The sequence below is a fragment of the Prionailurus bengalensis genome, chromosome X (genome assembly GCF_016509475.1).
Source record: "Prionailurus bengalensis isolate Pbe53 chromosome X, Fcat_Pben_1.1_paternal_pri, whole genome shotgun sequence".
In the NCBI taxonomy this organism is placed as follows: Eukaryota; Metazoa; Chordata; class Mammalia; order Carnivora; family Felidae; genus Prionailurus; species Prionailurus bengalensis.
Window position 1 is genome coordinate 54,942,371 of NC_057361.1, and position 26,591 is coordinate 54,968,961.

Consider the following 26,591-nt stretch of genomic DNA (forward strand, 5'->3'; position numbering starts at 1 on the left):
AGAAAACAAATGATAATAAAAGAATACTATAAAATATTATATGCCATCAAACTGGACTATCTGGAAGAAATGGACAAATTCCTAGACACCCACACACTACCAAAACTCAAAAGGGAGGAAATAGAAAATTTGAACAGGCACATAACCAGCAAAGAAACTGAATCTGTTATCAAAAATGTCCCAAAAAATAAGAGTCCTGGGCCAGAAGACTTCCCAGGGGAATTCTACCAGACATTTAAAGAGTTAATGCCTGGGGCGCCTGGGTGGCTCAGTGGTTAAGCGTCCAACTTCAGCTCAGGTCACAATCTCGCGTTCCGTGAGTTCGAGCCCCGTGTCGGGCTCTGGGCTGATGGCTCAGAGCCTGGAGCCTGCTTCCGATTCTGTGTCTCCCTCTCTCTCTGCCCCTCCCCCGTTCATGCTTTGTCTCTCTCTGTCTCAAAAATAAATAAACTTAAAAAAAATAGAAAAATTAATAAAATAAAGAGTTAATACCTATTCTCAAACTGTTCCAAAAAATAGAAATGGAAGGAAACGTTCCAAACTCATTCTACAAAGCCAGAATTACATTGATTCTTAACCAGACAAAGACCCCACTAAAAAGGAGAATTACAGGTCAGTATCCCTGATGAATCTCTATGCAGAAATTCTCAGCAACATACTAGCAAACCAAATTAAACAGTACTATAAACGTACATAAAATCCACCATGATCAAGTGGGATTCATTCCACGGCTGCAGGGCTGGTTCAATACTCACAAATCAATCAATATGATACATCACATTAATAAAAGAAAGGATAAGAACCATATGATCCTTTCAATAGATGTAGAAAAAAACATTTGACAAAATACAGCATCCATTCTTTTTTTTTAATTTTTTTTTTATTTAATGTTTATTTATTTTTGAGACCTGAGCCGAAGTCGGATGCTTAACCGACTGAGCCACCCAGGCGCCCCACAGCATCCATTCTTGATAAAAACCCTCAAGAATGTAGCGATAGAAGGAACATAACTTAACATCATAAAAGCCATATTTGAAAGGCCCACAGCTATTATCATTCTCAATGGGGAAAACAGAGCTTTCCTCCTAAGGTCAGGGACAAGACAAGGATGTCCACTCTCACCACTGTTGTTGAACATAGCACTGAAAGTCCTAGCCTCAGCAATTAGACAACAAAAATAAAAGGCATACAAATTGGCAAGGTATTTTTTAAGAAAAGTTTTCATTTATATGATATAGTTTAGCAGTGTCCTAATTAGGACTCATAAGTTGTTCAGGATCTATCTTGGCCTTCAGATTGAGATGTTATTTAAAAGGCAACATGACTGTTTTCAAACTTTTTTGTTTGGCGAAAGGCAAGGAGGAAAGAAAGAGGCAAATGAGTTGAGTGGGAAGTACTTAAGCAGTATCTGGACTGAACACTGGGAATTCATCACTGAAGGCCACATGATGGATGGGAAGCAGACACATACATAGATTATTTGTGATATGAAACATTATATGTGCTCTGAAAGCAGACTATACAAGTTGGCGAAGTGATCATATTATACCTAAGGGGTACAGAGTCAAGAAGGGCTTCATGGAGTAGGTGATGGCCTCTTGTGCTGAGTCTTGAATTATGAGATAATGTGGCAAAGGAGACAAATGGTTGGGAGCAGTGAAAGGTATTCCAGTTTGAGGAATGGCCATGTAAGCAAAGAGACAGAGGGGTGAAATAGGGTTAAGACTGAAGAACTGAAACAGAATGGTACTACTGGAAGGTCATATGGGAAAGGTTTTGGAAGAAATAAAGAGCTAGAGTTAGGCCTTGAATGCCAAGCTAATGCTTTGAATTTGTATACTGTAGGCCAAGTGGTTTTCAATGCCTGCCTAAGATCACTTAGACATTTAATAAAATTACAGATCTTCAGGTCCCACCTGTAACTTCAGATTCAGAAGATTTGGAGGTTAGAATGGGATCAGAGCTCTGTAGCTCCTCAGGTGATTCTGATATATCAGTGAATTAGGACACTGCTGTAGACCATAGGGAGTTACTAAATGGTATTAAGAGGAAGAGTTACAGAAGCAGATGTTTTAGATAGAATTTATGTGAGGTCCTGTGTAATTTCTGGGTTGGAGAGGATATGACACAAAGCATAAAGACTTCAATAAGAGAGCTGCAGTTATTCTGAAGGTGAGGTTGCATGAGTGTGTTTGGGCAGGAGGATGCAAGTTAGGCAGTACATTAACACATAATAGTCACTGATTGACTGAAAAGTGATGGTAGGTGAAACACATTGACAAAATGTATTACAGTATACCCAGAATGACTCATGGCTTTCTGGATTGAGTCACTTGGGACTGCTATCCACAGTGAGAAACTTATCAAAAAGTTGATTGTGGAGTCAGAGAGACTTGAGTTCAAATCTTGCAGCCATCATTTACTGTCTATGGATCTTGGACAGAATGCTTAAGGTTTCTGGACTTAAGTGCTCTCTTCTACAAAATGAAAATAATGGTTCACACTTCATTAATTTGTCGTAAAGACTAAATGAGGTTAAGGTATGTAGAATGTAATGTAGCAGCTGAGACATATACGTGCCCAGTAAATATCAGTTATTATTGGCCCATATGTTATGATGTGAATTGCAGTGACATGGGGTAGGGGATTTGTATTATCTTCCAATTACCTCTATCCCCACAATCAAAATCCATATCTTATTTTGGGGAGCAGGACAGTTTTCCAAGTATCAAGCTAGTAGCTGATCTTGGGTCAGGCTTTGCTGTTTGTGTGTTTAAGAAAGCAGGGTATGGGAATGCAAGCTGGTGCAGCACTCTGGAAAACAGTATGGAGGTTCCTCAAAACACTAAAAATAGAACTGCCCTACAACCCAGCAATTGCACTACTAGGCATTTATCCAAGGGATACAGGTGTGCTGTTTCAAAGGGACACATGCACCCCCATGTTTATAGCAGCACTATCAACAACAGCCAAAGTATGGAAAGAGCCCAGATGTCCATCGATAGATGAATGGATAAAGAAGATGTGGTATATATATATACAATGGAATATTACTCAGAAATCAAAAATAATGAAATCTTGCCATTTGCAACCACATGGATGGAACTGGAGGGTATTATGCTAAGTGAAATTAGTCAGAGAAAGACAAAAATCATATGACTTCACTCATATGAGGACTTTGAGACAAAAAAAATGAACATAAGGGAAGGGAAACAAAAAATAATATAAAAACAGGGAGGGGGACAAAACATAAGAGACTCATAAATATGGAGAACAAACTGAGGGTTGCTGGAGGGGTTGTGGGAAGGGGGGATGGGATAAATGGGTAAGGAACACTAAGGAATCTACTCCTGAAATCATTGTTGCACTATATTCTAACTAATTTGGATGTAAATTTAAAAAAAACAAAAATTAAAATTAAAAAAAAGAAAGCAGGGTAAGCCTTATTGCTGGTATCAGTGAGACTGTTTTCCTAGCTTTTGTAGGTTCTTCGGGCCAACATAAAATGTCTAATTTTGGATTTCCAGATTGTGAACTGAACTTGGAATCTCATCAGCATTTCATTGCTACCTGAGTTATATCTGCTCATATGGTGCTATCTTTCCTCTCTTGGTTTCTGAAGCCCTTAGACACTTGGCAAAACACTTGTAACATTTCTTAAACTAAATTGTGTTTTCCTTGCCTCAAAGTCACAAAGAGACTTTAAAGTTAGAATTGTGAGGTTTTTTTTTTCAGTGCTTTCACAAGTTTTGCATAAGGGATGGTAGTGGCTGCTGCTTTTCTGCCTTAATTTGCAGTACTTGAAAGAGAAGGAAGCAGGGTCCCCTGTGTGGCTTAGTTGGTTAAGCATCTAACTCTTGATTTCAGCTCAGGTCATTGGCTCACAGTTGTGAGATGTAAGGAACCCCACGTTAGGCTCCATACTGTTAGCATGGAACCTGCTGTGGATTCTCTGTCTCCCTCTCTCATTGCTCCTCCCCTGCTCTCTTTCTCTCTTTCTCTCAAAATAAACAAACTTAGAAAATACTTTATAAAAAAGGAAAGAGGAGGAAGCAGTATTGTATATTGCAGAGCTCACTGGATTGGGAGTCAGATGCCCTGGACTTTACTCCTAATGGGAAGTTGGAGTGGAATGAGGAAAATGGGGAGAAATGACCATTTGTTTTGAGTGTGTTAGACTCTTTTTCATGTATTTTCTGATGCATTTGTCACAAAACCCCTTTGAGGCTGGCACATTATTTTCTTCATGTTGTAGATAAGAAAACTGATCGTAGGGAAGTTAGGTTCATCTTGTGCCCAACATTACATAACTGGTGATCAGTAGTAGAGGGGTTCAAACCTGAGTATCTCTTCCCCCAAAGCCTTTGCTTTTTACAATAGTGATGCTGCAACTTACTAGAAAATACCTTTAACTCTGAGATTCGTTTGTTTCATCTGTAAAATGGGGCTCTGTAACCTTTGCTCTGTATGGAAATAAATCTCAGACAAGACTTTGGATAGAGGACAATGATATTTGTGTCTTTAGATTCTTAATGTATTCTACGTGCCTCTCACAGTGCCTACCACATAGTAAGGCACTCAGTAAATTTCTTTCCAGCAAGGGGGTAGTTCTGTAATGGATGATATCCATTTTTATAGTTCCTACTTAATGCTATTACTGTCTTTTCAAAGGTAACTGGGCTATAGATGAATGCCTGTTTGATGTTGGTCATTATATAGATTCTCCAGAGGTTGACTATTGCATATTCTAGACCCTAGGAAAAGTTAGTATACTCAATGTGACTAAAAATATTGCTCTACAACAGAACTCTGGCATAGGAATTATAACACCTGGCTTCTAGCCTCAGGACTGTCTCTAGAAAACTATTTCTTCTGGTCAATTTTCTCTCATTTTATTGGCCCCCCAATTTCCCCTGGACAATAAGACTGTAAGTCAGTGGATTTAATCCCTGATTGGACATTATCACTAACATCAAACTTTTAAGAAATTTAATGCCTGGACCCCATCTTAATTTAATAAATCACAATGGGAGGTGGGAAGTTCCCCTAGTGATTTTACCATGCACCCAAGGGTGAAAAACATTCAGCCATATGATCTCTGAGAGTCATCTAGCCCTGACAGTCAATGAGAAGCAATGCCATATAGCATGGTAGACAAAGCATAGGTTTTGGAGTTAGCCAGACATGCATTCAAACCCTTGCTCTTATAGTTTAACTAGCTCTGTGATCTTGAAAAAAATATTCAGTGACTCTGAACCTCTGGCACTTTGTTGTAAAATGGAGATAATCTGTGTATCCTGCAGTAGTCGTTTTAAGGATAAATCACCTTTGACGGAGCTTAACACATACTAAGCCCTCAGTCTCTTTAGTATCAGAAGTTCAAATGGAGGATGTGAAGAAAATATTGGTCCAATAAGATTTAACATGTAAATCAAAAACAAGTTGTTTTCTCATTTCCTGTTTTTTTTTTTTTTTGTAATGGATTCTGGAAACACATAATGTGGAAACCTCTCTCAGCCCTCAGATTTGATGACAATTCAGAAAGGAATCTGACTAGTTCTTCCATGGATGATTGGCTGAGATGACTAAGAAACCATTGGAAAGATTTTGGCTCACAGAATACAGCAGATGTGGCTTGGGAGATGTAAGGACATGACTATAATAAGGATTCATCAGTTGAGCCCGATTTCTGAAAGTGATTCCAGAAGAAAAGGACAGCTTGGTCATTTGGTGGGACACACTGATAAAAACAGTCTTGCTGCCACACTTCCAGCTGTCTTGGCATGTTTGTTAGTTGGTATAAACTACAGGAAAATGTAAATCACCAGTAGGCCTATAACTACTTGTCTCAACATGTCAGGTTTGCAGGTTGAGTATACATTAGAACTGCAGGCATCCTCATCTGATCTATCACAGAGTAAATACTTGACAAGTTATGTAAAACACCTTGCTAGGTTAGTAATAGGATTTTAGTACATGGTGGCCATTATTTTCTAGTACCTCCAGACAAAACACATAAGTTTCTCTTCCTTTAGTAACCACTGATCTTGGACCATTTAATAGTATTTTTCTTGCTATACATTGCATTAACCATTTGCACAGTTGTCATAGCTCAAAACAAGCCCATGAAAACTCCTCTGCAAACAGAGGCTGTCTTTCTCATCTTTATGTTCCCATCATTTGGCAGAGCTTTTCCTTTATAATGTATGAATGATGAATTTTTGAATTAATAAGTGAATGGTATGAGTGATATCTCTTCTTCCTCCATTTATGACCCATGATAAGGATTACTCTGTGTGTGTGTGTGTGTGTGTGTGTGTGTGTGTGTGTGTTGGGGGAGGGAGTGATTTTTGTAGCATGTGAAATATAACCTGGCTTGGAATATAAGGAAGGCTTCCACTATGGTAGAGTGAAGACTACCATAAAGCTACCCTTTCATAAAAGCAACAAACACACTAGCAAAAATTGTGAAAATCAACTTCTCCAGAACTCTGGAAAGGAAAGAAAACTAGCAAAAATCTGAGGTGCACTTATTCAAGAAAAATGGATGTATGTTCTCTGATCACATGGAAGTAATTAGAAATCAATAGCAGAAGGAAATATGTGAAACTCACAAATGTGGAGAATTAAATAACACATGCCTAAATAAACAGTGGATCAAAGAAGAAATCAAAAAGAGAAATGAGAAAATCCTTGACATGAATAATAGAAAAAATGTAACATACCAGAACCTGTGGGATACAGATAAGCTAAAGCAGTCTTTGAAAGAAAATTTAGAACTATAAATGCTTATTGCTGTAGTTTGAATGTCTGTGTTCCCCTTGAAAATTCATATGTTGAAATCCTAGTGCCCAATATAATGGGCAAATGAGGCCTTTGGGAAGTAGTTAGATATGAAGTGACATGTTCATGAATGTAATTAGTGCTTTTATAAAAGAATGCAATTAGAGCTTGCTTACCTTCCTACCATGTGAGGTTACAAGAAGTCTGCAATTGGAAGAGGGCCCTCACACAACAATTCTGGCACCTTGATTTAAGACTTTCTGCCTCTAGAGCCGTGATAGATAAATTTCTGTTGTTTATAAGCCATCCAGTCTATAGTATTTTGTTATACTAGCCAGAACAGATTAAACTCCTATATTAACAAAGAAGAAAATGCTCACATCAATAACTTAACTTTCCAGTTTAGGAAACTAGAAGAAAAGCAAAATATTAATAAAGATTAAAGTGGAAATAAATTAAATAGAGAATAAGAATAATCAATAGAATCATTGAAGTCAAAAGTTACTTTGAAAAGATCAACAAAATTGACAAACCATTAGATTTACTAAGAGGAAACGATAGAAGACTCAAATCACAAAATCAACAATGCAAGTGAGGACATCACTACCTACCTTAAAACAATAAAACAGGATTAAAGGGGAACACTATGAACAACCATATGCCAACAAATTACATAACCTAGATGAAATGGGAAATAGTCAAGAAGACACAAACTGCATAAACTGACTCAAGCAGAAATAGAAAATCTGAATTGGTCTATAAAAAGTAAAGAGAATAAATATAATATTACTTCATTGTATTAGCAATATAATAAACTTCCCATACCATCTGCCACCATATAACCCATTACAATATAATTGACTATATCCTTATGCTATCCCTTTTATTCCCATGACTTATTCATTCCATAATTGAAAGCCTGTGGGTAGCTACACTTGTGGTGAACATAGCATAATGTATAAACTTGCAGAATCACTATATTGTACATTTAAAGTGAATGTGACATTGTGTCAGCTATACTCAAAAAAAATTTTTTAAGCCAAAGAAAAAAAACAAAACCACAGGGACATAGCCAGTACAGTATGAAGAATTCAGCCTCTGGAGGGGGAATACCAGGACACTATGTACCTCCACCTTCATCTATTGAATGGAAATAATTATAAGTACCTACTTCTATCCGGGCACCAGAACTTATACACACTAACAAACATTGCTTTTCAATTAAACAAAAAGAAGAAGAAGAAAGAAAGAAAGTAAAAAGAAACTCACCATTTTGGGAATCCCAAATCTAGATGTCTTCACTGGTGAATTCCATCAAACATTTACAGAAGAATTAGTATCAATCCTTTACAAATTGTTCCAAAAAATAAAACAGGTGGAAACACTTCCCAACTAATTCTGTTGACCAATGTTACCCAATAACAAAACCAAAAAGAAAACTACAGACCAATATAACTTTTGAATATTAATAAATAAAAAAATTCCCAATGAAATAGCAAACCAAATCCAGCAACAAATAAAAAAGATTATGATCACAAGATGGATTTATGTCAATAACTTAAAATTGGGATTTATCTCAGGAAGGTAAGATTGGTTTAACTTCTGAAAATCAGTTAATTAATATAATGTACCATATTTAAGAGAATAAAGGCCCCATGATCATCTTAATAGATGCAGAAAATATTGGCAAAAAAATCTAACATTAGCTCACAATTAAAACATTCAACAGGCGGGGCGCCTGGGTGGCTCAGTTGGTTAAGTGTCCAACTTCAGCTCAGGTCATGACCTCACAGTCTGTGAGTTCGAGCCCTGCGTCGGGCTCCGGGCTGACAGCTCAGAGCCTGGAGCCTGCTCCCGATTCTGTGTCTCCCTCTCTCTCTGCCCCTCCCCTGCTCACACTCTGTCTCTCTCTCTCAAAAATAAATAAACATTAAAAAAAATTAAAAAAAAATTCAACAGGAATAGGAGGGAGCATATTCAAACTGAAAATAGATATCTATGAAGACCCCACAACTAATATCATACTTAAGTGACTGAAAACTTTCCCAGTAAGATTGGGAACAAGACAAGGATATCTGCTCTCACCATTTCTGTTCACCATTGTACTGGAGGTTTTATCCAGGCCAATTGGACCAAACAGCAAAAACAAACAAACAAACAAAGATCTAAAAGGCATCTGTATTGGAAAGGAAAAAGTAAAAGTATCTTTATTCACAGATGATATAATCTTGTATATAGAAATTCCTAAAGAATCCATAATAAACTATTAGAACTAATAATGTAGTTCAGCAAAGTTGCTGAATACAAGATTGGTGTGCATAAATCAATTGTATTTCTGTATGTTAGCAAAGAATAATTTAAAAGTGATAGAACACAGTTCATAATATTATCAAATAGAATATTTACAAATAAATTTAGTGAAAGATGCAAGACTTCTACAGTTAAAACTATGAAACACTGTGGAAAGATAAGATGTAAACAAATGGAAAAGCATTCCATTTTCATTGATCATAAACTTTAATATTGTTAAGATGACAGTATTCCTCATAGATTCAAGGCAATCCCTCTGAAAATCCAGCTGGATTCTTAGCAGAAATGGAAATATCAGTTGTAAAATTCGTATTGAAATACAAAAAACCTAGAATAGCCAAAATAAATCAAAAGATGTTCAACATCACTCATCATCAGGGAAATTCAAGTGAAAACCACAATGAGATATCACTTTACCCTTGTCAGAATGGCTAAAATCAACAACACAAGAAACAAAAAATAATGTAGAAGATAGTATGGAGGTTCCTCAAAAAGTTAAAAATAGAACTACCCTACAATCCAGCAATTGCACTACTGAGTATTAACCCAAAGAATACAAAAGCACTAATTCAAAGGGATACATGCACCCCCATGCTTATTGAAGTATTATTTACAATAGTCAAGATATTCCAATTAACAAGTAGCCCAACTGTCCATCCACAGATAAATAGGTAAAGAAGAATGTGGTATATATACTACTCAGCCATAAAAAAGATTGAAATCTTGCCATTTGCAACAACATGGATGGACCTAGAAGGTATAATGCTAAGTAAAATAAGTCAGTCAGAGAAGAACAAATACCATATGATTTTACTCATATGTGGAATTTAAGAAACAAAACAAATGGTCAAAGAAAAAAAGAAGAGACAAACAAACAAACAAAACAGACTCTTAACTGTAGAGAACAAAGATTACCAGAGAGGAGGTGGGGGGGGGATGGTGAAATAGGTGATGGGGATTAAGAGCACACTTATTGTGATGAGTACAGAGTAATGTATGCAATTATTGAATTGCTGTATTGTACACCTGAAACTAATATGACACTGTATGTTAATTATACTGGAATTTAAAACACAAATAATCAACAAACAAAAAAAACCCAAAACAATCTTGAGATAGAAGAACAAAGTTGGAGGATTCACACTTCCTGATTCCAAAACTTACTAAAAGCTACAGCAATCAAGACTGTGTGGTCCTGGCATAAGTATGACACATAGAGACCAATGAAATACAATTGAGACCTCCCCCCAAATAAACCCTTACATTATGGTTAAATGATTTTCAACAATGATAGCATGCCCATTCAATGGGAGAAAGAATAGTATTGTCAACAAATAGGACAATGGTATATTCACATGCGAACAAATGAAGTTCTTTTTTTTTTAAATAGGAATGTCTTTTTTTAATGTTTATTTATTTATTTTTGAGAGAGAGAGAGAAAGAGAGAGCACAAGTGGGAAGGGTCAGAGTGAGAAGGAGACATAGAATCTGAAGCAAGCTCCAAGCCGTCAGCACAGAGCCCCATGTGGGGCTCGAACTCACAAACTGAGCTCATGACCTGAGCTGAAGTTGGATGTTTAACTGACTGAGCCACCCAGGCGCCCCCACTTTTTTATACCAAAAATTATCTCAAAATGTATCATGGACCTAAATGCTGGAGCTAAGTCATTAAAACTCAAAGAAAATGTAGGAGTAAATCCTTGTGACCTTGTGTTAAGCAATGTTTTTTTTTAGCTTATAACACCAAATGCATAGAAACAACAGAAAAAAAACGATACATTGGACTTCATCAAATTTTAAAACATTTATACTGCAATCAATACCATCAAAAAAGTAAAACTCTAACCCATGGAGTGAGAGAAAACATTTGCAAGTCATGGATATAAGAGTACTGAATCTAGAATATACAAAGAACTCTTACCATTCCATGATTAAAAGGCTAATAGCCAGCCCAGTTTTAAAATGTGCAAAGACTAGAGCCTAGAGCCTGTTTCAGATTCAGTTTCTCCCTCTTTCTCTGCCCCTCCCCTGCTCATACTCTGGCGCACACTCACTCTCTCGCTTGCGTGCGCTCTCTCTCTCTCTCTCAAATAAATAAAACATTTAAAAATTAAAAAAATAAAATGTGCAAAGACTTTGAATAGACCTTTCTCCAAAGAACATGTACAAATGAAAAATGTTCAACACCATTACTCAATAGAGAAATGCAAATCAAGACCAAAATATGACATCACTTCACACTCACTAAGGTGACTATAGTAAAAAAGACAAATAGCTTGGATGTGGAAAAATTAGAGCCAGTATACATTACTGGTAAAAATATAAAATGGTGCAGCCACTTTGGAAACTAGCCTGGAGGTTTCTGAAAGTGTCACCATTTGACTTTTGAAATAGTAATTTCACATATTATATATATATATATATATATATATATATATATATATATTCATTGCAGCAGTATCCATAAAAGCCAGAGTGAAAGCAACTCAAATGTCCAGCTGATGAATGGATAAACAAATGTGGTATATCCATGTAATGCAATATTACACAGAAATAACAAATGAAGCAATGATACATGCTACAATGTGGATGAATCTTAAAAACAGTATGCTAAATGAAAGAAGCAAGTCACAAAAGATTGTGTTGTATAATTCCACTTATATTAAATGTCCATAAAGGGCAAATCTTTAGACACAGAAATTGAATTAAGATCTGAGAGAAGGAAGAAATGGGGAGTGACTGCTAATGGGTACTGGATTTATTTTTGGAGTCATGAAAATATTACAAAATTAGTTTATGGTAATAGTTTGTAGTAAAATTAGTTTGTGAATATGCCAAAATGGGTGAATTTTATGGTATGTGAATCATATATCAATAAATTTGTTAAAAACCAAATTAAATTAAACCTAGGTTATAACACAAGTATTATATGTCCTTGGCAATTTAGAATAGCAGGAGAATATGGATTTGGGGGGAAATGATGCCCAGTTTGAATCCTGGCTTTGCCACTTAGTAGCCATATGAACTGAAACAGGTAATTTACCTTATCTAAGTCCCAGTTTGCATTATTTTCAAAGGAATGGTAATCATATCTACCTCAGAGCTGGGTTTTTAGAACCTAGTTCTCCAATCTCTCCTTCCTTCCACTTTCTCGTGAGATTATTATAGTAATGGCCATCTGTGAAAAAGTGTGCCAGCAACAGAGTGGAATGTTTAACTTCCCAAAATCTCATTGAATCTTTATAGCAATTTTGTGAACTCTATATTTTTATGCCCATTTTACATGTGAATAAAATGACTTGTTCAAGGTTTTTCTGTTAGAAAGTGGTAAAGTTGGGCATGAAAACCAGATCTTCTACCTATTATATCTTTCCACTTCAACAAGACCTTACTAAATTGGAGAAGTGGAGAGCTGTGATGTAAAGTCAGGTAGTACTTTTAAAAATAAAACATGACTATTCTCTTGGACAGCCATCAAATTTCAAATCTCAGACTTAGATGGGAAAAGAAAGCTACCAGACTTACCTTGTTACTTTGTCAATTTCTCCACTGAAATAACCCTTGTGCCCATAAAGAAGTAGGCACAAGAGACCTATGAGGAGAAATTAACTTTGAACTCTTGAATTTTATTATAAAAATTCATGTAGAGTTGTCATTATATCCCACAATGTGGTTAACAAACAATATATTTTAGGTTACTAAACATCAGGAAAAATATGATGCTTTTATAAAGATGTTTGGTGGTTTTCTAAATTTCTTCTTGTTTGAAAAGTGCAGTGATATTTATCAAAAAGCTACACTTTTAACACATCTATCCTTTTTTCCCCTTATCTATACACTTGTATTTACCTTTCCCTAAATGCGCTGGATAGCCAAGAAGGATGGTCTTTTTTATTTTAAGGATATTAGACATCTCCCCTATTTTTATGGCAAAGCAGAAGGTGCAGGTAACCTAAACTTACAATGCAGCTATTATGTGGCAGGCACAGGGGGAAGGGCTTAACATGTACTATTTAATGTAATTCTCGGAAAAGCCCTCTAGATAGAAAGTATCCCCACTCTCCACATGAGACAAATGGAGTTCAGAGAGCCTTAATGACTGGGATCAGGGTTCAGTGGTGGATGCAGGATTCCAGCCCACCTCTGCCTGGCTCCAAAGCCCTGCTGAGTTGACATTCATCCTTCAAACAAGGAACACTAGTCTGTGACTTCTGTATTTCACATTGGTTCCACAGTTCTTGGAGAATTTGCTTAAAGTAGTCAGACCCTTTAAAGTATTTTCAACTCAGACAGACAGACAGACAGACAGACTGAGATTATAGGTAGGTGCTGAAGATTTCTGAGCCCAACTTCTCCATAGTTGAGCTGGCATTTGTAGACCTGTAGCTTCTAGTAATCTACTTTTATTTAATTAATTGTGAAACTGTTGAAGTAGTATTCTGGTTTAAGAAACTTCCATTTTATATGGCAGCATTTTTCCTTCAGACCCATAAAACTGAGTGCACTGCATTGGGATAATAAGTGAGCATGTACCCCGGGGGAAGCAGGAAGAAATATAAACGTTCCATGCAAATTCTGAACTTGCTTGTTCTCAAAGCAAACCTTTGCTACATTTGCACTTAGGATGTTATTTAGGAGAATGTTAGAAACTCTCAGTTTTTTTTTTCTTTCACTATGTGCTGTTGTAGCGATACAAAGCTTTCATGTAACATATCAGTTAGTTATGCAGCATAGTAATAAAATGAACACTCATGAGCCCTGGTTAAAGAATAAGAACATTTACACCATTTTTTTTTTGTTTACTGCTGTAACTGCAGGACTTACAATGGTGCTTGGTATGTAGTAGACACTTAATAAATATTTTTAAATGAATACATAAATACATAAACTTGTATCCTCCTTCCTTATATCATTAACCACAGTCTCTCCTTAGAAGTAACCATAATCCTATATTTGGGGTTTATTATTCACTTGAATGTTTATGATTTTTCAAATATATATTACCAAATTATATTTTGTTTACTTTTGCCTTTTTTGGGATATGTATGTAATGGAATCATAATATATAGGCTATTGTGATTTATGTCTTTTATGTAATATTAGATTGTAAGATTTACCTATGTGTACCTGTATTCTGTTCCTCATTATTGCTGAATTGTATTTTATTGAATGAATGTGCTGTAATTTATTTATCCTTTCTCCTTTCAGTGGATGTTTATCATTTCTGTTTTTATAAATATAGCTGCTATGACACCATTCCTGACTTGCTTGCTGGTACAAATGTGCATGAGTTTCTGTAGGATATAAACCTGAGATTGGAACTCTTATTACAGTTTTCATTTACAATGTCCAATGGTCAGCCCATAAGGCAGAACTGAAATGTTCCTTTTGTCTACACTACACCAGGGTCAGTGGAAGTGCTGTCCAAAATATTTTTCCAGAAAGAGGAAGGGTATGTAGGTAAGCAGAGACCAGCCTGGTGAGGTTAGCAGATATCTCAGGCCTTTAGTCAAAGTGGGCTATAATTAGGAAAGTTCAAATTCTAAAATTGCCTTTATTATTTCTCTTCTTCTTCCTCTTCTTTTACTGTTATTTTTATAAGTGGTGTGTTTTATTGAACTCATATCTAATGAACAAAATATTGATGACTTTCTTCAGTCTTAAACATTGATTATAAATTTTATTAATTAGATTATTTTGAACTGCATTTTAAATTGTAATATGGATGAAAATTTCTGTTTCATAAAGTCTCTTTTCAAGAATACCTCTTATTTATTCAGGTTTTCATGTTGTATATCTAATATTTATTTTCCAATTATATGATAAAATTACTATAATTATAATTGTCATCTTGTTTATCCAAATATACCTTTATGCCTTTCAAAAATCATTCCTGTCTTTGAGGTGCTTCCTTATCTGTAGCAATCTGCACTCTGCCTTACTATATCATCTACTATGTTGTGTTACAGTTCCTTGATTCCTGTATTTCTTCTGTACTAGATAGTAAATTTCTTAGAGGCAAGAATAATATATTGATTATCACAATGTCCCCAGAACCTAATCCTTTGCGAGGTTTGTAAGGCCAAGTGCTAGGAATTGAGTTGAATACATCTATCTAATCTCAACCTTCAATTTTATAACATGATTAGTCATGGATTATGAACCAGCACTTTGGAGGCAGACTTACCTAGGATGGAATCTGGCATTCCCATTTATGACATGAGTGGTCTTGAACAAGTTTAATTTTCCTGAACATCAGTTTCCTCTACTATGATATACAGATGATACAGAGCTATTTGGCATGGTTTGGAGGAAGATTAAATGAGATGATATACATGAAATGGCCTTGCACATGAAGTGCCTAAATACATGTCCTTTTGATTTTATTTGAATGGCTTGCATTAGTTTCAGAAGTCAAAAAAAGAGAGAAAAGGATGAAGACACTTGTAAAAACAAACAAAAAAAACTTCTGCTGCTTCTCCTTATTTTATGAATGAGGATAGGGACACATTCTTTACCCAAGGAAATGAAAATTTTAGCCAAAGGGATGATGTTCTTAGCATTTCGCCCATTTATATATGGGAAGTGAGCTATTTTCCTGTGGAACTGGTGGTCCTGCTAATTCTGGTTTGATAGGCAGACTCCTGCTGGCTTTCCAGTCAAGGTAGGAAAGTGAGATCTTTTGGGGGGGAAAAGATAGCCAGCTGCTGGGTTTACATATAAGCCGAATTTTTTTAGTGATTTCTGCAGTACTTGGGACATGAATAAAGGCTAATATTTGTGTCTTAGAGGTAAAGTGCTTGTCAAGTATAGCCTAAGCAAAAATATTCTTTGCTCTTGCCCTTGCCAGGGCTGATCCCTGGTTATTGATGGGAAGATAACATTTCATGCTTTTTTGGATTCTGATAACTATGCTGAGCTTGATAGAGCCGTGTGTGTAGAAAGTAAGAGAGTAGCAGAAAGATAATAGTGTAATGGAAACTATGTTGGATTTGGAGCCAGTTAGTCCTGGGCTTGTTGTCAAATCACTTTGGACTTTACCTCTCTGAATGTGAGTTTCTTCATTTGATGTAATAATGACCAAAAAAAAAAATGTTTCTCAGAGTTGTTTTGACGTGTAGAAATCACCCAACACAACAAACAGGCTGCCATTAAGACTTATTTTCCTTCCTTCCTTAGTAAGGGAGAAGTGCTCAGAAAAAAAAAATATGGCTACATTCCTGTGGATGAAAATATGGGGAATTATCATCTACCTAAAGCAGATTAACCCAGGACATCATTTTTTTTAATGCTTAGACATAGGGTATAGGAGAGAAAAATAATTTGACTTTTGATTAGTAAGAACCATATTTTATTTGTTTAAACTTGAATTAATTACTACAGGAGACTCAGAATTTTACTTCTATTAAGGTTTTAGGATTGGCTTTCTGACCCTCTCCTTCATATCCATCTGAAAGGACTCAGATACAGATCTTCTTAGAGATAAGAAGTTTAGACTAGATGACTCCTGAAGCTCCATCCTATCCTAAAGACCCTATGGGTATTTTAATGGCCAAGTGTTGAGATGGTAGCCTGAGAAATTTCCAGCATCACTGTGTGTCATTTCCCAACAAGAACCTCAGGTGTAAGGATTTTGCTATTTTATATTGCAGAATGGAGGTGAGGGGATGTCTACATGATCTAGAGAGATGACTAAGGAAAGTGAGGGAATGGCGGGGGAGAAGACCAAAGAAGGCTGGTATGATAACACTAATCATGATCCCTCACTTGTGTATTCATTTTAAAGGCTTTTTATCTTTTTATATAATTTATACTGCCACTCACAATAGAGCTCAGTAGGATGGGCAATACTATTCCTATTTACAGGTGAAAGTGAGGCTTAGAGAACTAGAGCAAAGGATACCAAACTGCTTTGTTGCTTAGTCTCTTTTGGCCATAGATCTCCCTTTGGATAAGGTAAGGCCATATAGCTGGGTTGATACCATTTAATTGCTCTAAAATTGTTTCCTGACCACCATTTTAAGTTAGATACCTTAACCTCAGCACTCAGGTTTCTGTCTTCATCTATCCCTCATGTAAACATAGCCCATGAGACTGGCTGACCCCAGAGAACTTCTTGAATTCCTTAGCAGGATCTAAAAAGTCTTGTCCACATGACAGGAAACCCCACAGACGTCATCACTAGAAGTAGCAGAAAAATCAGCTTCACACTGACTCAGTGAAGCAAGAAATAATCTTGTTTTCTAAATAATAATAATTTACACATGTAAATTTGCTCCTAAAGACCTCAGACTTCTATCCTCTTATTTCTGCTAGGCACTGACATGTGTTGCATTGTTTCTCCTGTGTCTTTCCAGTTTGGAGACTTCCAGGGACCATGTCTTACCCATTGACTATTACTTTCCGCCCCAGAAGACCTGCCTGATCTGCGGTGATGAAGCTTCTGGCTGTCACTATGGAGCTCTCACTTGTGGAAGCTGCAAAGTGTTCTTTAAAAGAGCCGCTGAAGGTAAGGGGTCTTGCACACTCACTTCTACCTCCCTTTCTTCTTTATCTTATATAGAGATACACCAATCTTCCAGAGCCCAGGATTTTATCATTTCAAAGTTAGAGTCGCTGGTGAGACACTCTCAAAGAACCTAAGAGCCTAAAGAAACAAGTTTTCATACTTGCTGGTCCCCTGGCTTCAGCAGCCTTGGTAGTACAGGCAATGTATTCAGTGAAGGTGGTCCCATCTGGTGCTTACAGCTTGGAAGGGTCCTACAAATAAAAGAAAATTAATTATTTGAAAAGATTTAATTTCTTCCCTGTTTGTGTTCCACTTTGTTGCATAGTGATGGAAAAATTGTCTTTATTAGAGAAGTCAGAAGTGGAGAAACCCCAACTGAGTCCCTAACCCATTCTCTGTAGTGAATATGGGAATGTTCCTTCACAAAGTCTCCCTGGCCTCAGCCCCAGAAACAAAGCAGACCATCAGTCTGTGCACCTGCTCCCTTCTGCTGCTGCCTTTTTGAGACCTCTTTGAATTAATAGCCCCTATATAAGTAGGGATCCAGAGTGATGAAACACTTTTGTTTTTTCCATAGACTTGCCTTCAGGATCTGTCCATTGGTCCAGCACCCCAAGCTAAGTTTCATCTTATATTTGGCTCAAGCCCCTGACTTCTTAGTCCTATTTAGCTTAGAACAGTTCATGTCTGATCCGCTACCAGAGGTGCTCAGCCTACATCCTACAGCAAGAACTCCCATTTCCAGACCTCCTATATATGCTAGTGACTCCTTCCTTCACAATCAACCTGGGCTCAAACCTCCTATTCATCCACTGCCTTCCCCATCCTGTCCTAAGAGCTTGTTTTCACAAAGGGACACTGATAAACAGCCCATAGACAGACATACTCTGCTCTGGGGGCACACCCAGTTGCCAAACACCAGTATCTACTCCTGCCTTCACTTTCCACAAAGGAAATACTTCCTTCCAAGACCTATCCTTCTCTTTCTTTAGCCTAGAAGTATTGAGTTCCAAGTCAGAACCCAAACAGGCAGCCTTTCCTTATGTAAGGGCTATAAACCCTGAGGACACTCTTAAAAGTGGCAGGTATATAAGCCACACCTTTCACCAGAAATGTTATAGCACCCACCAGAGGAGAACAGAAGCATCAGAGAGCTTTTGGCATCTAGACGAAAGGTGCAAAGCAGGTGCCCTTTACTAGTTTTTGCATTGGTAGACATTTGGAATGATTATTGCCTTCTCATCATTTTAGCCAGGTGGCAGGAATACTTATAAAACAGAAAGTCATTATTTTGTTTTCTTCCAGTCCCCAAAGCAACAAAGAGACAGCTAGAATTTAGTATTACTGAAAATATGCTGCATAGTTCCCCAAGTGGCCTATTGCTACTGCTTGTACTGGGATAGTTTGATGTGCAGGGCCCCAGTACTTAGACCTAGGCAGTTTGGAAAGAAACACAGAGAGCAGTACCTGCTTTTCTTAAGAGTACTTACACAAGGATAGCTTTCAGATAAGAAAGCAAGGAATAGCCCCTAATGACTTCAGATCATCTCACCCCAACTTCCCCAGTGGATTCTGCTTCCTCCCTGTACCCCATCATCCATTAGGCCTTGTCTGTAGAGCAGAGAATAAACCAGGGCACCTATCTAGAGACTTTGTGTCAGAAAGCCCAGACAGCACAGTAATAGCAGTCATATCAGATGGGGAAAGAGTTCAAATAAGCAACTGAACGAGCAAATACAAGTCAAATAAAGTAGATTGTGTTTGATGCTGCCTCTGGTTTTATAGATCTGGGTCACAATACTGTTATTTTTGGAAAACAGGGAAAGTAATCAAACATTGTAAAAGGGAATATTTTGCTGTCATAACGTATTCCACATGGAAGCTTTGTTCAGAAGTTAGAGGTGAAGGAGGAAGGAAGGCAGAATGGCAGCTGGCAGGGATTCCTGGGAGGAGCTGTGCTATGGTGTGTATCTTGGACTATTTGAGAGCAAGGAAGCAGAGAGGGGTAATCACTCAACTTGCAGAACACTTGTAAATCCAGCAAGGTCTTAAAATGCTCTAGACCTTAGAATAATTTAAGTTATGGAAACTTGGTAATATTTTCTTTGAGAAAATGAGCCTCCATGGGCTCATGGGGCCAAATACTCTTGACTCTTTGACATACAAAAAAATCACAAATGGATTTCTTACAAAGCTGTGGATCCCCTTGGTTCCTTTGGAATATGAACCCCAGGTTCCAGTCCTGAGCCCTTTGAGGGATAGGAGAAGATGGTATAAACACACACACACACAGAAAAGAAAGCAAAAAATGGCATTTTCTTTCTTCCTCCCATCTGAAAAACTTGGTGACTTGAGTTTACTACTGTCATTATCTCTGTTTGAAGGCGGGGGGCTGTCTTATTATCCACAGGAAACATTTATTGATTCCGATTTTTCCCCACTTTTACAATGTGTCCTTATTGCCCAAATGGCCTTTATGAAAGTGATTCTGAATCTGCTTTATTAAAACTTGGAATTCCACCTGTCTTGGAGAAAGTGGAGCACAAATTTTTCTTTTCCTCATTTGTTTGTTGTTGTCAGTTAAGTCAGACTGAGTATTCAGTGTTGATTACCACTTTATTCATGGTTTCGGAAATCTCTGGACTGGGCACAGGTACAAGACTTAAAAGCCTGGAACGTCAGACAGAAATCCATTTCTAGCTTTGGTATATCATAAAGCATGAGGCTTTAATGCTGTCGTTGGTGCAAGGCTCAGCACAGGGTCAGTTGTAATCTAGCCAGATTTTCCTATTGAGGAGGAAGAGAGAGCCTCATATTTTCTCATTGTCAGTAATTCTGGGAGTTTGGGGTGAGGATTAGACTAGTCAGGGAAGCATCTTCATATTTTGAGATTAAAAAAAATAATGGTGGTAGTCCATGGGGCTAAAATCACTAAAAGATTTTTGGTTGTTGAAAGCTCAGTGAAAGTGTGTGTGTGTGTGTGTGTGTGTGTGTGTGTGTGTGTGTGTGTATGTGCACATGTGCATATATACACACACATGCAGTTGGGGGAAGATCTGTGGGCTAGAAACAGGTATGAGGAGTGGGGTGGTGGGATGAACAGCGAGGTTACAGGGGAAGGCATACTGAATGCTATCTAAAAGGCAAGGAAGTCAAAGGAAGGTGATGCCCATACACAGGAGTAGAAGCTCAAAGGAGTTTTAGTTGTCTGTTTTTGGATAATTAATTTTCCTCTTTGGACTTCAATTTTCTCTGTAAAATAAGGGACTTAAACTAGATATTTTTAATATACCCTTCCAGTGTAGATGTTTATGACGATTCTACAAATTCAAAGCATCGTCACTATCAAAACTATTATTGGACCAAACAAACATGCATTTATACCTATATGCACTTTTGGTTTTGCCTTCTTAACAGATAGTGAACCCTATCTCCCATTCTTTTAAAAATCAATTTTCAGATGATATAGCCATCTGGGAAAGTGTACTATGGATGGGCTAGGTTAAAATTCAGGACTCTGAGATTCCTCCTTTCCCCAGCATTGTGACCATAGTTGGTTAACTTCCTTTCTTTTCCATTTTCTCATCTGGAAAATCAGGATATAAATCCCCATATTTACCACATCATGTTTCAAAGAGGGTTAATTAGTTCATTATGTACACTGTGTGCTCAAGAATTTACTATTTTTCAGACATTTTCTAGTAAAACATTGGAGATTGTACATCCATTTGTTTTGTACACATGGAGTGCTGTTTGGTACACATCATAAAATTGAAACTGTAGTTTACATTCTGGACTCAAAGAATTACACCATCCTCGGTGATGTTTACAATATGTCCCAATTTAGTATTCCTGGCAAATTTTATATAAGTATGGCTTTGATTCCGTCTCTCACCCCAGGTTTTTGTGAGGGAAGAAATGGAAGTGAACCCTCATTGAACTCTTTCTGTCCTTTAAATCCACTCTTTCCCACCTCAACTCATGTGGAATTGAATGTTAACTTCTTGTTTGGAGACTTGCAGAGAGTTTTTTTGTGCTTTTCAGTGTCCTCTTGACTCCCTCGCTTTTTCAGTAACATTTCCCGGGGGCAAATTAGCTATGTTAGAAGGATCTGCTTGCAGTGTCACCAGAGCCTTGATCAGGTATCTTTGGCCAAAGAGTTGACTGATCCTGATTGCACTGATCCTGGATATCTTCTCACAAAGTTCCTCTTATCTTTTATCTGTCTCTGGTTTTTCTAAATGTCAAAGCCAGGCTTTAGATCTGAGGTCAGCAAACTTTTTCTATAAAGGACCAGGTAGTAAATATTTTGGGCTTTGTAGGCCATATGGCCTGTGACTCGACTATTCAATTCTGCATTTGTAGCCTGAAAGCAGTCCTAGACAATTTGTAAGCTAATGGGTGTGGCTGTATTACAATAAAATTTTATGGGCACTGAAATTGAAATTCATTTAATTTTCACATGCCATTCAGTACTATTTTTGTTTTGATTTTGTTCAGCCATTTAAAATCTAAAAATCATCCTCAGCTCTTAAGCCACACAGAAACAAGTGGCACAGTGGATTTGGCTTGTGGACTGTAATTTTTGACTCTTGCTTTAGATGGTCACTTATGTGCTTACAAGTCTGCAGACTAAATTTAACTCTTTCCAATGTTCTAGTATTTTATTAACTCTCTAGTTCATCTAATTTTAAACATTCTTCTGAGTGGCCAGAGTTTGCACATCTTGGTTTTCCAAAATACAGGATCTGGTGGCCTCTAGGTATTGAGCATTTTTACTAAACAGGAAAAAAGTAAGTTAATCTAGGAATGCTAGAAGAGAATACATTTTTTTTCTAATGATCTAGTAGATCACTCTCCTTTGCAATACCCATAGAAATTGAAAATATTTCATATGTTCTCTAGACTTTGGCACCATAAATATGTGGATGACTATGAAATCTACATGAATGAGTTTTGCTGGATGCCACATATACCACAGATGGTAAAGAGCAAGGACTTTGGAGACTCTCTGGTACTAAGTGTTATGGAAAAACTTTCTGTCTGATAGAAAACAGGGCCAAGGTGGTCAGCTGAGTTATGGATCTGCCATATATTTCCCCATGATTCTTTGTCTTTACACATTTGCTGGCATAATTCTTGCTGTCCCCACAAGACTAGATCACAGGCCTTCAGAATAAATAATTTAGCTCTATAACCCATTGCAGTTGATACCCACTTGCATCTCTCATTAGTGCCCAATTTGGGAGCCAGGTCAAGAATTTGCCATTGTTGCTATACAGTGCCCTGTGCCTGCTTATTTATAGCATGCACATTTTATGAAAGCAATGATTAACAGGAAGTTATGTCACTTCCAAAATCTTCCTAGTCCATTGCATGCTTCCACTTTGTGTTACTGTTTCCCAATCTGTTACATTTTTAAAGCCCATGTATTGAAGCTAGAACATTTTTTCAGTCCTCCACAGAATCTCTTGGTAATTGTGAAACTATGTGTAGTAGATTTTTGCATTTGGCTGCTATTGCAAAGGCAAACATTAGAACCACTTTTTCTTCAAAGGTAGGAGTTATTTCTTACTTCTATGGGCTCTAGTCCCATAGGAAGAAACACACTATGCTTCAAAATGACCAAAATCTGTGATGAGCCATTATTTCAGAAAACAGTCTCTTCAGTTATAACAGCTATGTGTGCATACTTCTGGAACCTATCGCTCAGGTGTTTTTATGCTACTTTTCATGGCTAGGCAGCTGCTTTCAGCATTCTAAGTAGGCAGGTGTGCAGAAGAGGGTACAGAAGAGGAAACTTCCTCCTATACAAAAGAGAAAACTGAGGGGCACCTGGGTGGCTCAGTCAGCTGAGCTTCTGACTTTGGCTCAGGTCATGATCTCATGGTTCCTGAATTTGCACCCCAGATTAGGCTCTCTTCTGTCAGCGCAGAGCTCACATTGGATGCTCTGTCCTCCTCTCTCTCTGCTTCTCCCCTGTTTGCACTCTCTCTCAAAAATGAATTTAAAAAAGAAGAAACTGATATTTAGAGGTGAATGTCTCTTTATAAAGGGAATAAAGATTAGAATTCTCAGTCCCTTTGCTTCCAGTCTTTGTTGCTATTCCTGAGGCACCCCAGTGGAATCACCATAGCCTCCTGACAGACAAGTGCCTAGAACAGACCTGGTAGTAATCTGCTCATTCATTTAGCCAGTAAACATTTACAGGGTGCTTACTACATGTGGGGTGTTGGGATCACATACTCAAGGTACAGAGCTTGCCTCAAGGAGCTTGGTGATCATAATCCTGGGCATCTTTAAAGCTCTTCAGTGAATGCAGGGCCACTATATCCACTGCCCATTTGAACTTCAAAGCCATCTGAGACAGAAGGCAAAGTTATCCTTCTCATTTTCCACATAAGCAAACTGAGGCTTTGACAGTTAATCAACATGTAGTAAATGGAATAGCTGGAATTTGAACCCAGGTGTTCTGAGTTCAAAGGTAACAGTCACTCTGCTATAGTATAGCTTCCCCTCACATATATAAACATACTAACCCAAAGTAGAAAGAAAGGGTTGTTATGTCTAGGCAAATAAGAAAGCCAACAGTGAAGAGATGACAGAAGTTAAGAAAGACATAAGTACTGTGGGGAGAAACCAAGGAGACACTGAGTAGCACTAATTTGAGGGAGCTTGTCTTCCTAAGAAAGCCCCAAATATTTAAAAGAGTTGGTGGTGAAAAGAGCAGTTTCTTCATTAGGTAGAGCTGGGGACATGTGAGCCATAGTCCTTCCACCATCTCCTACTCTTCATAGGGAAAATATTGATTCTGATAAAATCAGCATTAGTAGCTCTTCATTCACTCTCATCACACATGCACAGTACAGAAAGCATAGTTTAACACCTTTTATCAAGAGAATTTTTGTCATTACCAAGCTAACGGAAATGCTCAGAGACAAAGCATATACATACAAATGGTAGATCCCTGGTTCCTTGACCCTTGGCTTTGAGACTTCTCAAAGTGTACCACAGAATGTTTTCCATGGGGCCAGGAGTAATAGAAATTTATTTTCCTCCTCTTTGATGTCAAAAACAGAAAATACTGTATTTTAGGACAGAGGTTAAAAGCCACAAAGTCTTGTCCTCTATCAGTGTTTTAAAATTTTGATCTTCCTTTTCCTCCTGGGATGCATCATAACATGGATGGACCTTGATTTCATTGTGGTATCTGCTTGTTTGCCCTGGAGAATGGGCCTCTCACAGTTCTATAAGTTAGATATAAATACATTCCTACAGCTCCATGGTACAAGCTCTTTCACTTTCTGGACAGCTAACTCAGCCATGAGCTGTTTAATAAAAAGACTTAAAAGATTTGCAGTGCTTGGAATCACAGGTTCTGAAAATGCTAATCTGTTGAACCTTGAAGAAAGGAAACTTAGAAACCTAAAAACCTGGCCAAGATATATTATGGATAAGGAAACTGAGGCTCAGAGAGAGGAAATGACTCTTCCAGGTTCACAGAACCTATAACTGGCAGATATTAGGGCTTCCTAGAGATTTCTTGTTTCTTGCCTGAGGGATCCTCTAGCCTCAAAGCCAACTAGCAGAGCCACAGAGATTGTTACCTTGAAACACTCAAGAATTATGTGAGGCAGAATAATAAACATTTAGAACAGCCCTTGGCTTCCAGAAAGTACTCAGCTTTTGTGAGTCTCTTCTACTTCTGTAACTTTATGTTTTTCCCTTTAGCAGGGGAATGATTAATGTTAGTCTATGATAGAAGGGCTCTATGAGACATTTTATGGTATGAAAACTCTTGCAAGGTTTTGTGTGTATAAATGTGTATGGATTTTTTAGGGAGTGTTTCATAACTTTCATGTGATTTTGAGAGGTCATATAACACAGAAAAGACTATAGACCACTAGTCTAGTCTAGTGTTTGATAAGGAATTTATGGACCCTCAGAGGAGTATCCTAACTACAGAGATATCCAAAATGGCTGACAACTGACACTTTCCCCACATGGTGTCCATTTATTCATAGGTACTTACTTAATGTGTACGCCAGACCTCTACCAGGGACTTGGATGAGAGATAGTAAAAAAAGTTATTTATTGGGCACTCAGTATACCCAATATTGCTTTATAGACATTTTCTCATTCAATCCTCACAACAACCCTATGATATAGGTATTATTATTGCTCCCACTTTGCAAGAGGAACCAAGGCACAGAAGAGTTAAAGTGACTTGCCCAAAGTCTTGCAACTAGTTAGTGGCTGTGGAGTGAATATGACAGTGTTCTCAACATAACAGAGTGAGGTAAGTGCTGTACTAGAAGTAAGTACTCAATCCTCTGTGCATACAGAATAAGAGAATGAGTTATTTTACCTGGAAAGTTTGAGAAAGCTTCACAGAAAAGTTAAGGGTTGATTTAGGTCTTGAGGGATGCATAATAATTTGCTAGATGCAAAAAAGGTAGGAAGGGAACTTCAGGAAGAGGGAAAAGAGAAACAAAAGGCAAGTCTGCATGAAAGCTAGAGGCTTGTTTGAGGAATATTATGGAGTGCAGAGGGGGGTGAGTTCCCCTTATCACATGCAGCAGGTCCCTTGACAGCAGGTCAGTCAGCCTTTTGTGCCTGCCCCACCCCATGCCGAACTGTGCATTCCTGTCCTACTCTAATCTCTTGGCTTTTTGGAAGCAGGCTGTTGTCTAGGTGGTGAAACAAGAGCACCAAAAGGGTTCTGGTCCTGTCATTGTCTCACCATGTGGCCTTAGGCATGTCTCATTCTGTCTTTGCCCCTAGAAACTTCCATCTGAATAATAAAGTGGTTGGACTATATGGTTTTGAAGAATTCAGCAGTAAATCTGTAACAGTCTAAATATTTAACAATAAATCTCTGAAATTTTATGGATACTCCAGATGTATCTATTTGCCAGTGGTTCACTTTATATGCATCAGCCATGGGAAATAGGCAGACCCAAGTTCAGTTCCAAGTCTTCTCTGTGCT

At 37.6% G+C, this 26,591-nt stretch overlaps 1 protein-coding gene across 1 annotated transcript in view; it reads left to right on the top strand.

Moving 5' to 3' along the window:
* The window catches only part of AR (androgen receptor), a 182,090-nt gene that overhangs the window by 90,933 nt on the left and 64,566 nt on the right, over positions 1 to 26,591 (top strand). Inside the window, exon 2 of the mRNA XM_043571234.1 lies at positions 17,451 to 17,602. Within this exon, the coding sequence (XP_043427169.1) occupies positions 17,451 to 17,602 (152 nt within the window). The remainder of the gene's footprint in view (positions 1 to 17,450; positions 17,603 to 26,591) is intronic.